This window comes from Chiloscyllium plagiosum, chromosome 1 (assembly GCF_004010195.1).
Source record: "Chiloscyllium plagiosum isolate BGI_BamShark_2017 chromosome 1, ASM401019v2, whole genome shotgun sequence".
NCBI classification, from domain to species: domain Eukaryota; kingdom Metazoa; phylum Chordata; class Chondrichthyes; order Orectolobiformes; family Hemiscylliidae; genus Chiloscyllium; species Chiloscyllium plagiosum.
In genome coordinates this window covers 121,070,653-121,083,095 of record NC_057710.1, presented here as the reverse complement: position 1 = coordinate 121,083,095, position 12,443 = coordinate 121,070,653, and the positions used below count along the sequence as shown (strand labels likewise).

The window sequence follows — 12,443 nt, the reverse complement described above, 5'->3', positions numbered from 1 at the left end:
AGGCCTGGCCTCCAGAGCATGGGCAGCAGTGGTAGCAAGTGTCAGCTCCTCGGAGAGAGTGAGCCCAGTGCAGGGATGAATGAATCCTTAGACAGCTCACGATGGCAGTGAGTATTGACCCAGTAGCAAGAGACAGCGATGGAGAGTGGCGACTTTGTTGGTGGGCCCACCAGTACAGGACTCAAGGTGATGGCGACGGCACCAGCATTCAAGATGGCGTTAACAGCAGGGCGGCCCTTATTGTTGGCGAAGGCGGAATGCATTGACTCAACTCTGTAATTCTGATGGATCGATGGTAATGACAGTTGGATCAGTGACAGAGTAGTAGGTCTGGTGTGGTACACTTGGAATGCAGTAGCAGCAATACTGGCTCTGGAGTGGGGCTCCTGGAATAGATTGTGATACAGGGTCATTGTTGGTGGGCTTGGACCCATTGTGGAGACTCTCATCCCCCCCCCCCCCCCCATAGTGAGCAAATCACAAGAAGGGAGGAAGCATTCTTTTTAGTTATATTCTACTTATATTCTTAATATCTTCTGTAACTCAAAATGACGTCGGAGCATGATAACACTTTTCACTATCTATTTGTTAAACTCAAGCGACAATAAATCATTCATTACAATTCAATGTCCCCTACTTGATTGACAGGTTAAGCAGTCCAGAAGAGACCAAAAGGAGAGTTGAAGTCTTTATGGTAGACGTTGTACCCTCTGGTGACCACACCCAGTCACAGATCCTCTCCATGAAACCAGAGTAGTTGGATTCAGATACAGTATTTTAACTTCTCATTTGAGCCAAACCCACCGATTTTGGCTGCTTAAAATTCTTCCTGATACTAGATTACTTACAGTGTGAAAGCAGGCCCTTTGGCCCAACAAGTCCACACCGACCCACATTTACCCAGACCCATTCCCCTACGTTAATCCCTTCACCTAACCTACAGGCAATTTAGCATGGCCATTTACCTAACCTGCACATTTTTGTGTCTGTGGGAGAATGTACAAACTCCACACACTCAGTCGCCTGAGATGGGAATTGAACCTGGGTCCCTCGCGCTGTGAGGCAGCAGTGCTAACTGCTGTGCCACCCATTAATACTGGACACTTCATAGCACATTTGACCCTGTTTGTATTCTAGTTGTTTTGGTTTGAGCCGCCGGTCAGTTTTGTTGTCTGTACTCGGTTGCTAACTGTGCATACGTAGTGTGTTCCCCTCAAAGGACAAAGGAGCTTCTCCAACGACCATCAGATAACACTCTCACTCCAGGAGCGAGTGCACTCCGCACCCAGTAAACAATAAGTCTTAAAGTTAGGGGAGGCTCTTGGGCAAAGTTGTACAAGGGAAGGGTTGGACTTCCTGTCACAAGAGGCTCTGGATCAAAGTGAAACTTCGCTGTTGCTGAGCCGGAGTTAACACGATCTGCTTCCTGTGGCTGTTAAAAATGTTGTTGTATTTGCACTTGCTGTTATTCTGTTTATTCCCCATTGACAGGGGGGATTTTTCTCCTCCGCGTTTCAATGTGAGTTTGGAGGTGCCCGCTGAGCAGCGCTGGGAGCCGGTGCTGAAACATTACGATGCGGCGCAGCTCCGTAAGATCATGCAGCATGTAATCGGGTAAGAGGCGGTAGTGACAGACTCTGCCTCAGTCTCAGTCTCAGTGCGGGCTCCATTGGTGTTTACGCACTTACACTGAGCTGCTCTGATCGCTTTCATTTCTATTATCGGGGAATTCATTCGTTTTATGCTGTGATGCAGTTTTATCAGTTTCCAGTTTGTTGTTCCCTTATTTTCTTTCATTTCTTCTTTACCTGAATTTTTTTTTATTATTATCTATGTTTCGAGTCTTTGTTCAGACCGAAACATTAAATCTGATTTTTCTCCACAGATACAGCCAGCTTTTCCAGCAATTGCTGCTTCCGTTTCTGATGTACAGGATCCGCAGTTCTTTCGGCTTTTATTTATTTGTTTGTGCTGTGTCTGGCTTAAACAAGGATGCCCAGGGGGAGGCGCTAGTGCTGTTAGGCAGGTTGGTTTAAACTGGCCTCTCGTGGGGGAATGGGAATGTGAGGGGTTAGCTCTGCTGCCCCCACAGTGCCAGGGACAATAGATGTGAAGCTGGAAAAGCACAGCAGCAGGAAAGTCAATTTTTTCGTACCTGATCCTTTCTAGGGACTGACGAGGGAGCCCAGAAGGGGACCGGGTGGGCAGGTGGGATGGTGATAGGTGGATGCAGGTAGAGGGTTATTGTGATTGGTCAGTGGGAAGTGGCTAGATGAGTAGGAAGATGAACAGGTTGGGTCAGGTCAAGGAAGTGAGGAGGAAGGGGAGGGCTGGATTTGAGATAAGGCTGGGGGAGGTGGAGGGATTTTGAAGCTGGTGTAGTCAATATTGAGGCCACTGGGTTTGCCAGGTGAAATATCAGGCATTGTTCCTCAAATTTCCGTTTGGCCTCACTCTGACAGCGGAGGAGGCCAGGGATGGACTTGGTAGCCAGGGGAATGGGAGGGGGAATGAAAATGGATGGCAACCGGAAGGTTGGATTGGTTGATGCCCACAGAGCACCGTCCCTGAATCTGCGTTTGGTCTATTCGATATAGAGAAGACCACACTGGGAGCAATGGATACAATAGATCAGGTTGGATGAAGTGCAGATGAATCGCTGCTGCCTTCGATGGAGGTGAGAGTGGACATGTGTGGGTACGTGTTCCACCTCTTGTGGTTGCAGGGGGAGGTACTGGTGTGGTGGAGAAGTTGATGGGGAGTGTAGAATTGACGGAGTCATGGAGTGTGCGTTCCCTATGGATATCAGATGAGGTAGGGAAGGAAAAATATTCTTGGTGCTGGGGTCTGATTGTAGGAGGTGGAAATGTTGGAGAATAATGTAGTGGATTCTGTGGTTGGGATGGTGTGTGAGGACTAAGATGACTCTATTCTTTTTGTTGTTGGGGGGAAGGGATTTGAAGGCAGAACTGCGGAAGATGGAGGAGATGTGGGTGAGGGCATCCTTAATTAGGAGGGGAAACTACAGTCCCTAAAGTAGGAGGATATCTGGGATGTCCCTGGAGTGGAAATTCCCCCATCCTGGAGCAGGTGTGGTGGAGGATTTGAGAGTATGGGATAGCAATTTTGCAGGAGGGTGGGTGAGAGGAGGTGTTGTTGAGGTAGACGTGGGAGTTGGTGGTTTTGACATCGATATCATTGGTGAGTCGGTTTCCAGCGATGGAGACAGACAGGCCTAGGAAGGGGAGGGAGGTGTCAGAAATGGTCCAGTTGAACTTGAGGGTGGGGTGGAAAGCATTGGCAAAGTTACTGAACTGCTTAAGCTCCTCGTGCAACCATCACTATAGCGGAGGAAGAGGTATGGGATGGTACCAATGTCTTTGGGGAAGAGGGACTGTTCCATGGCTCTTCCATCACCAACTTCAAAGTCTCTCCTCCCCCAGTCTTATCCCAGGTATAGCCCCAACCCTCCTCCTCACCTCCCTGTACCTAACCTATCCATCCTACTCACCTATCCACTCCACCCTTCCCAATGACCAATCACAATAACTCCCTACCTACATCCACCTTTCCACCATCCCACCCACCCCCACCCTGCCCCAACACCCTCTCTCTATGTATTTCTGAGCTCCCTCTCCCTTTCCAATCCTGATGAAGGTTTCGGCCCAAAACATTGACTTTCCTGCTCATTGAATGCTGTCTCACCTGCTGTGATCTTCCAGCTTTGCATCAATTGACTCTGACTTCCAGTATCTGCAATCCTTATTGTCTCCTAGTCACAATGCTAGGGACCCGGGATTGATTCCAGCCTGGGGTGACAGTGTGGAGTTTGCCATTCTCCGCGTGTCTGCAGAGGGTTTCCTCCGGGTGCACCGATTTTCTCCCACCATCCAAAGACGTGCATGTTAGATGGATTGGCTACGCAGAAATTGTCCATAGTGTCCAGGAATGTGCAAAATAAGTGGGTTAGCCATGGGGAATGCTGGATTACTGGGATATGGTGGGGTGGGATGGGTCCAAGTATAATGCTGTTTGGAGGGTTGGTGCAGAATCAATGGGCTGAATGGCCTGTATCAGCACAATAGGGATTCCATAATTCTAAGCCAAAGACTGGATTAGCTGACACTGTGGAGCATGTATGCTATTGCCTACAAATATGAGCATGTGCATTAACAGGTGTAGCTATGAACAGGGCGGAGAGTGGGCAAGGACCTGGTGAGAGTCGGAAAGAGATCAGGGAGTGGGGGAATAGGTTTGGGCTTGGAACGGGAGGATCAGGCTGGCAATGTGGAAGAGATCTCTCTGACCAATCTCTTACCCACCATCTGAGCCCCTTCCCTCTCTCTGACCTGATCTCTCTCGCAGGCCTGTTCAATTCCCATTTCGATGTTGCGCCTGTTCTGTGCACATGCACATTAACAAACTCTCTGCTGGATGCAATGATGTAGAGGATCTGGAACCCAATATGAGTGCTGTTACCCCACCAATCCAGTGTCAGCAACAGTACCTACCCCAAATTAGAAGGGAATTTAAGTGGTAACAGGGAGTAGAAAAACTGGGAAGGAAGTGGGAAGATAAGAGAAACCAAGCCAAGCATCGAGTACACTTTGAAAGTAGAATGATATCAAAAAAGACAAAGCTAAGGATTCTCTATCTGAATGCATGTAGCATTCACAACTCGATAGATTATCTCAAGGCAAAAATAGCAGTAAATGGTTATGATCTAATTGCCATTACAGAAACATGGCTGCGTAGTTATCACTGAACTTTCAAGGATATTCAACATTTAAGAAGGAACAGAGAAGCAGGAAGTGGAGCTGGAGTTGCACTGATAATAATTGACAGGATTGGTACATTAGTAAGGGAGGAACAATGTGTGGAAACTATTTGGTGGATCTAAGAAACCAGAAGGGACAGCAGGTATTGACGTTATTTACAGACCATCAAATCGTGGTGGTAGAGAAGAATGTAGCATGTGCAGCACTGTAATGGTGGGTGACCCCAACTTGCATATAGACTGGGTAAACCAATTGAGCACTAAATGTGCGGAGGATCAGTTTCTGAAATATAGGGATGATTTTCTAGAGTGGTATGTTAAAGGGCCACCGAGAGGCAATTCTCAATTTAGTATTATGCGATGAAAAATGTATCGTTAATAATCTTGACAGAAAAGAATCTTTAGGGATGAGTGGCCACACTATGATAGAATTTTATATTATGTTTGAAAGGGAGGCAGTTCAACCTGAAGCAAGGGTATTAAATTTAATAAGGGTAATTATGAAAGCTTCAGGCACAAGTTGGCTGAGGTGAATTATTAAAATACATTAAAAGGCATGACTATATAGGCAATGGACAATCTTTAAAGGACTGTTATATGGCTAATAGCAACTATAGATTCCTTCAAGGTGCAAAAACCAAACAAAGGTCAGTGAGCTGTGGCTGACAAAGGAAGTTAAGAATTGTGGGGATTAAAAGGAAAGGCTTATGAAGTGGCTGGAAACAGTAATGAATCTGAGTATTGAAAAGTTTTCAGAGTACAGAAAAGGAGGACCAAGAAACAGCTAAAGAAAGGAATACAATATGGAAGCAATCTAGCAAAAAGTTAATAAAAATTAACCACAAAATGTTTTAAGGTATGTAAAAATGAAATGTTTGGGTAATACGAATGTGGGACCATTAAAACTGAGTCAGGGTGAATTTTTTTATGAGGAGCAGAGATGCTAAATGCCAGTGATGCTAAATGATTATGTCTGTTTTCAGTGAGGAAGATTAGAACGTACAAACGAGAAGCAGAAGTAGACAACTCAGCTCCTTGAGCCCGCTCCACCATTTAATATGGTTATGGGTGATCTCATCACAGCCTCAGTTCCACTTTCTTCCTCACTCCTATAACCCTTTAGTCCACCCTTTAGTCCATTACAAATTAAAAGTCACTATCTCCTCATTTTTTATTAAGATTCATTTTTGTGGAATGTCGGCATTGCTGGCTAGCCAGCGTTTATTGCCCGTTCCTAGTTGCTGTTGAGGAAGTGGTAGTGAGCTGCCTTCTTGAACCACTGCAGTCTACCTGCTCCGGGTAGACCCACAATGCACTTAGGGAGGGATTTCAAGGGATTTTGACCTACCGACAGTGAAGGAATGGTGATATATTTTCCAATTCAGAATAGTGAGTGGCTTGGAGGGGAACTTGAGGGTGTGTCTGCTGCACTTGTCCTTCTAGATGGATGTGGTTGTGGGTTTGGAAGGTGCTGCCTAAGGATCTTTGGTGAATTTCTGCAGTGCATCTTGAGCATCAGTGGTGGAGGGAGTGGATGTGGTGCCAATCAAGCAGATTGCTTTTTCATAGATGCTGTCAAACTCCTTGAGTGTTGTTGTAGCTGTATTCATCCAGACAAGTGGGGAGTACTCCATCACACTCCTGACTTGTGCCTGTAGGTGGTGGACAGGCTCTGGGGAGTCAGGAGGTGAGTTCCTCACTGCAGGATTCCTCGCCTCTGACCTGCTCTTGTAACCACTGTGTTTATGTGACAAATCCTGTTGAGTTTCTGGTCAGTGGTAACACCCCCTCCCCCCAGGATGTTGATAGTGGGAGATTCCGTGATGGTAGCACCATCGAATGTCAAAGGGCAGTGGTTAGATTTTCGCTTATTGGTGATGGTCATAGCCTGGTATTTGTGTGGCACCACTTGTCAGCCCATGTTTGGATGTTGTCCAGGTCTTGTTGCATTTGAACATGAGCTGCTTCAATATCTGAGGAGTTACAAATTGTGCTGAACATTGTGCAATCATCAGCAAACATCTCCAATTCTGACTTTTTGATGGAAGGAAGGTCATTGATAAAGCAGTCGAAGATGGTTGGGCCTGGACACTACACAGAAAAATTCCTGTGAGAGATGTCCTGAACCTGAGATGACTGACCTGCAACAACCATGACCATCTATCTCCCTATATGCCAGGTATAACACCAACCAGCGAAGAGTTTGCCCTCTGATATCCATTGATTCCAGTTTTGCTGGGGCTCCTAGATGTCACACTTGGTTGAATGCAGCCTTAATGCCAAGATCTGTCACTCCTACCTCACCTCTGGAATTCAGCTCTTTTTTTCTATGTTTGAACCAAGGCTGTAATGAGGGCAGGAACTCAGTGGCCCTGGCAGAACCCAAACTGGACATCATTGAGCAGGTTATTGCTGAGTGGGTGGCTGTTTGATGACAGCTTCCATGACTTCACTGATGATTGAGAGTAGACTAATGGGGCAGTAGTTGGCCTGGTTGGATTTATCCTGCTTTTTATGTACAGGACATAACTGGGCAATTTTCCACATTGTTGTCTAGATGCTAGTGATGTAACTGTACTGGAATAGCAAGGCTAGGAGAGTGGCATGCTTTGGAGCACAAGTCTTCAGTACTATTGCTGGAATGTTGTCAATGACCCAGTGTCTCCAACGTTTATTGATATTACACTGATTGAAGCACATCAGCTGAAGACTGGTATCGCTGATGCTGGGGACCACTGGAGGAGGCCAAGATGGATCATCCACTTGGCAATTTAACTGAAGATTTCTGCAAATACGTCAGCCTTGTCTTTTACGCTGATGTGCTGGGCTCTTCCATCATTGAGAATGGGGATATTTGTGGAGCCACCTTCCCCAGTTAGTTGTTTGATTGTCCACCACCTTGACAACTGGATGTGGCAGGACTACAGACTTTAGATCTGGTCTGTTGGTTATGGGATCACTTAGTTCTGTCTGTCACTTGCTGCTTTTACCATTTGGTACGCAAGTAGTTCTGTTTGGTAGCTTCACCAGGTTGACACCTCACTTTCAGGTATGCCTGGCGCTGGTCCTTGCATGCCCTCCTGCACTCTCCATTGAATCGGGGTCGGTCCCCTGGCTTGATGATAATGGTTGAGTGGGGATAAACAGGCCATGAAATTGCAGATTGTGCTGGATACAATTCTGCTGCTGTTGCTGGCCCACAATGCCTCATGGAAGCCAGTTTTGAGTTGCTAGATCTGTTTGTAATCTGAGCCATTTAGCATAATGACAGTGCCACACAATACGATGGAGATTATTCTCAATATGGAGTCAGGACTTCATCTTCACAAGGACAGTGCACTGGTCACTGTTACTGATACTGTCATGGACAGATGCACCTACAGTCAGTAAATTGGTAAGGATGAGGTCAAATATATTTTCCCTATTGTTGGTTCCCTCACCACATGCTTCAGACCCAATCAAGCAGCTGTGTCCTTTAGGATCCGACCAAGAATGTGCAGATCGAATATAATGTACGATATGTGAGGCTATCCACGTTTAAAAGCTGAGGTCTGAAATGTATTTCTGAAATAGTGAGAGACTGGAAAGTCTAGATTGGCAGTGACTTCGGTTGAGACCTTGTCAATGTGTTACTGAAAGCAACAAACCGAAATCTTGCTTCAATTCTGCAGGAGCTTAGTTAGACCTCCCCCTGGAGTATTGTGTTCAGTTTTGGTCTCCTTATTTCAGGAATGATAAGATTTTCATTGAGGATGTTCAACATAGTTTCACCCAGATCTGTCCCCAGGAGAGTGGATCCCATTGAAATCAACAAAATACATAAAGATATATACAGGGTAGATGTAGGTAAGATGTTTCCCCTGTTTGGAGAATCTAGAGTCATGGACAAAGTTTAAAAATAAGGGACAGCCGTTTATGTCTGAGATTAGTGTTTTTTAGCAGGAGTCAAGGAAGTTAAAATGGAGATAAAGGATTGCACTACTCTTCATTGTTTTTTGTTGACTCCTTCCACAATTTCTCCCTTCACCCATTCACTCAATGACACTCGGAGCAAGCAGCCTTGCCAATGGTCAGTAATTTATTATGATCAGTACTGCATTTGGAATTCTCCACCAGAGACAGCAATGAGATTTTACTTTGCTGAAGCCTCGAGGCAGAACCATCTTGAGTGAAGTACGGAGTCCAGGTTAAATCACATTGTCCCTCCGCTCCCAGGAGAGAATCACCATTTCTCCTCCTCTCTCCTCGGGGGACAACTCATACTATTTCCCCCTCTGCTGACATGAATGATGCTGTGTCCCAATCCCCAGAGGCAAATTGCACTCCATTCCTGTTCCCCAGGCAAGTCACACTGTGTGGCTACCCCACACCGAGGACTCTACAGCTTTTCCTTCCATTCTGAGAACAAAGGTCTCGATGTCTGCAGGTTTAACGTTGCTGATTTCCAATTCTGCCCAAATGTTTAAGGTCTCAGTGACAGCACAAGTGGAAATCGCCCTGATTTGCCCTAGCCTAGAAATGGTTCTGCATCTAGATTTGCACTTGTTCCATGTGAGCTATTGTCCAGCATTTGATAATGATCGTGTGCGAGTGTTAGCAATATGTTTCCAAACTCTCAGGCCTGGTCTCCAAAGGATTGGAAGGGCTTTGAGAGTCTGCAAAGGAGATAACTGAGATGGTACCAGCATTGAGGGAATTTAGTAACAAAATTAGATTGTAGAAATACTGGAGTCAGAGCATTAACTTTGTTTCTCTCACCACTGATGCTGCTAGATCTGCTGAGTTTCTCCAGCACTTCCACTTTTTATTCCAGATTTCCAGCATCTGCAGTATTTGGCATTTATTTAATATTTAGTTCTCTCCCACTTCCCTTCAGGAATGCCCCCTTGAAGAAGTTCTGCCCTCCTATTTGATTGGATTTCCAGTTTAATCTTTCAACTTGTCCATCTTCATTGCTTTTGATCTCCTTCTTAGTGTTTGCCAAAGAAGAACCATACTGGACTTGAAATATTAACTCCTGTTTCTCTCTCCACAGATGCTGTCACACCTGCTAAGTTTCTCCAGCACTATCTGTTTTTACTTTAGATTTCTGGCATCTGCAATATTTTGCTTTTATTGGTTGGAGAAGCTGGGGTTGTTCTCCTTGGAGATTTTATTAAGGTAGACAAAATTAAGGTAGACAGCTTTGGATAAAGTAAACTAAGAAAATCTTTTGGTGTGCCAGGGAGACAGGATTTTAGCTTTTGGGACAGAGATAAAATAAAGGAGATAAATAAATTTATATTTCAACTGTTTAAATAACATTTGTGACAAATATCTTGAAACAATTAACTTTTGTTTCAGCTCTATCGCTCCAAAATGGGTGGTTTCCATCATTGAACTTCTGGCACACCAGCTCAGCTGGATATTACCACAACCCTATGAAACAGAAATTCAAGGACTAAGTAAAGCACTAGATTTAAGCCTTGGAGAAGGACTTCTTATCAATCTTGCTTATGAACTTTCTAGGTAGGTGTTCTTTGATATGAGAATCTACGTGTTAAGAACCAAACCATTAAACATTGATCAATTTCACACCTTAACTACTTTAGCTTGCCTTACAAAGGAAATCAAAGTCAGTTACTCTTCACCATGTAGGAATTGGATCTATTTTCACTCTTATTTTGGAGCATTCGTATTAGTTTTCATTGCCTTTGTATTCCCAGGCAGGATTTTTAAAATGTTTTTGGAGGATATTATAGAGTCAGCTAATACTAATGGCATTACAGCAAATTGCTTACATTCTAAGAGTGAAGGATTAAGTCTGATATGAACAAGTTGTTTTGACTAATCCACAGACAATGGTCCTCAGTGGTTATGACTCTAGATGGGATACCCCTGAGAAGTGGGATGAATTGGCTCCCATTTTATGCTCAACCACTCTCTTGGTCATAAAGTTAGTTTAAAAAGGATCACTTCTCTTGTTGGTACCTTTTCCCAGCCTCAATATGTTAATGTTTTAAAAACAGCCAAATTAAGTAGGTGGGATTGATGTGAAATAACAATATATTTCCAAGTAAGGATGGTAAGTGACTTGGAGGGAACTTGCAGGTCATGGTGTTCTCCTGTATCTTTGAGTTTATTCACTACTAAAACAAGAGAAAAGATAATAAAATATGACACATGTACATTCAGGTTAGAAATGAGAGATGACTCCAAGAAGTAAAAGTAAAAACAAAAGTATGATTCGGTCTTTAGCTTGTCTGTGATGAAACATGGCTGTTAAGGTGGATCATTCCAGTAGCGCTGCCTTTGGCTATAAAGTAGCTGTTTGGAGATTCTTGGTTTTGCACTTAACTGAAAAGAGTTCATCCACTTTCCATCGAAAGTGACCTTATTTTCAGCAACAGCCAAGAGACTTTATTTCCTCTTATGTGCACAAGCAGAGATGTTGAGTAGAAGTTCTCTGTACTGCTGTTTCATAGGGAACATTAGTTCAATGGAACATGGAATGTGAGCTAGCACACCAGTCAAAGACTTTGTATCCTGCTTATGGGAAGATACTTATATACAACCAAAATAAAATGCACTCTGTACATGACTCCGTACCTCTGGCTGTAGCCTTGGATTACCTTCTGGCTTTGCCCTGCCATAACTAACAGCTAGGAACCACTCTCTGCCTGAACAATTCTACCTCTGTAGTTTCCTCTCCTCCTTCAACTCACCTCATTGAACAAGCTTTTGACCACCCATGATATGACCACACTTGATTATTTGTTCATCATTTTGTAAATTAAGCCGCTGTCAGGGTTTGGCTACACTGACAACTCTAAATGTTGTGATGTCACTAATGAAATGTTTGATCTCTGGATTGATGGGTAACTCATATCATTGTCCTCAGCTTTTGCACCAGTATTGTTGTCCAAGACACAAAAGGAAACATTTACCATGGTAGAAATCTGGATTATGCATTCAGTGATGCTTTAAGATCGCTCACAGTTGACCTACAATTTGTCAAGAATGGTCAGGTGGGTACTGCATTAATATTATGATATATGGATGCTTAAAAAGATAATGTGCTTTAAAAATGTATTTAAATATCTCAGTTTGCTATGCTAGTTCTAATATATACTTTACAGATACATTTTGGGAATTTCTATTCTTATCAACAGAAAAGATCATTTTGTATGCAGAGGTCAGGCTTAAAACAAATTAAGGCTTTTTCTTAAACTTGAGATGGTTGCAGAGAAGATTTTCAAGTTTATGAAGATCAACCCTAATGCCAGTTTAGAATAATGACAGGTGATCTTATTGAAGCATGAGAGGATCTGAAAAGCTTGAGGATACAGTTTAAATCTAAGAAACCTTCCAATTTAAGATGGAGATGTTGAGAATTTTTCTTGCAGCCAGCCATTTGTCTGTGGAGTTCTCCTCCCTGAAGAGCAGTGGAAGCTGGACCACTCAGTTTATTCAGGGCTGAGTGAGAGAGATTTTTGAAAGATAAAGGAGTCAAGGTTTGTTGAGGGAATGACATTAAAGATCAGTCATGTTTATGAAAAGTAAAAATAGGTCAATAACATAAGTCCTTTGATCCTATGTGGTAGGCAATAAGAAAACATGATTTAAAGAACTGTCATTTTCTCAGAGCAGTTGCAAATGCCCAATAAATTCTGGCTTTTCCATGTAT

General features: G+C 43.8%; 1 protein-coding gene across 2 annotated transcripts in view; it reads left to right on the top strand.

The window, feature by feature from the left end:
- The first annotated feature begins 1,360 nt into the window (after nt 1-1,360).
- The window catches only part of LOC122552757 (N-acylethanolamine-hydrolyzing acid amidase-like), a 29,774-nt gene continuing 18,691 nt past the window's right edge, over nt 1,361-12,443 (top strand). Inside the window, exons 1-3 of one of the 2 annotated variants that reach the window (XM_043695690.1) lie at nt 1,361-1,614; nt 10,121-10,285; nt 11,658-11,784. In XM_043695690.1, coding sequence (XP_043551625.1) covers nt 1,442-1,614; nt 10,121-10,285; nt 11,658-11,784 — 465 coding nt within the window. In that variant the 5' untranslated portion in view covers nt 1,361-1,441. Of the gene's footprint in view, nt 1,615-1,910; nt 2,027-10,120; nt 10,286-11,657; nt 11,785-12,443 lie in introns of those variants that run through there. The other variant, XM_043695684.1, reaches the window with a different exon arrangement.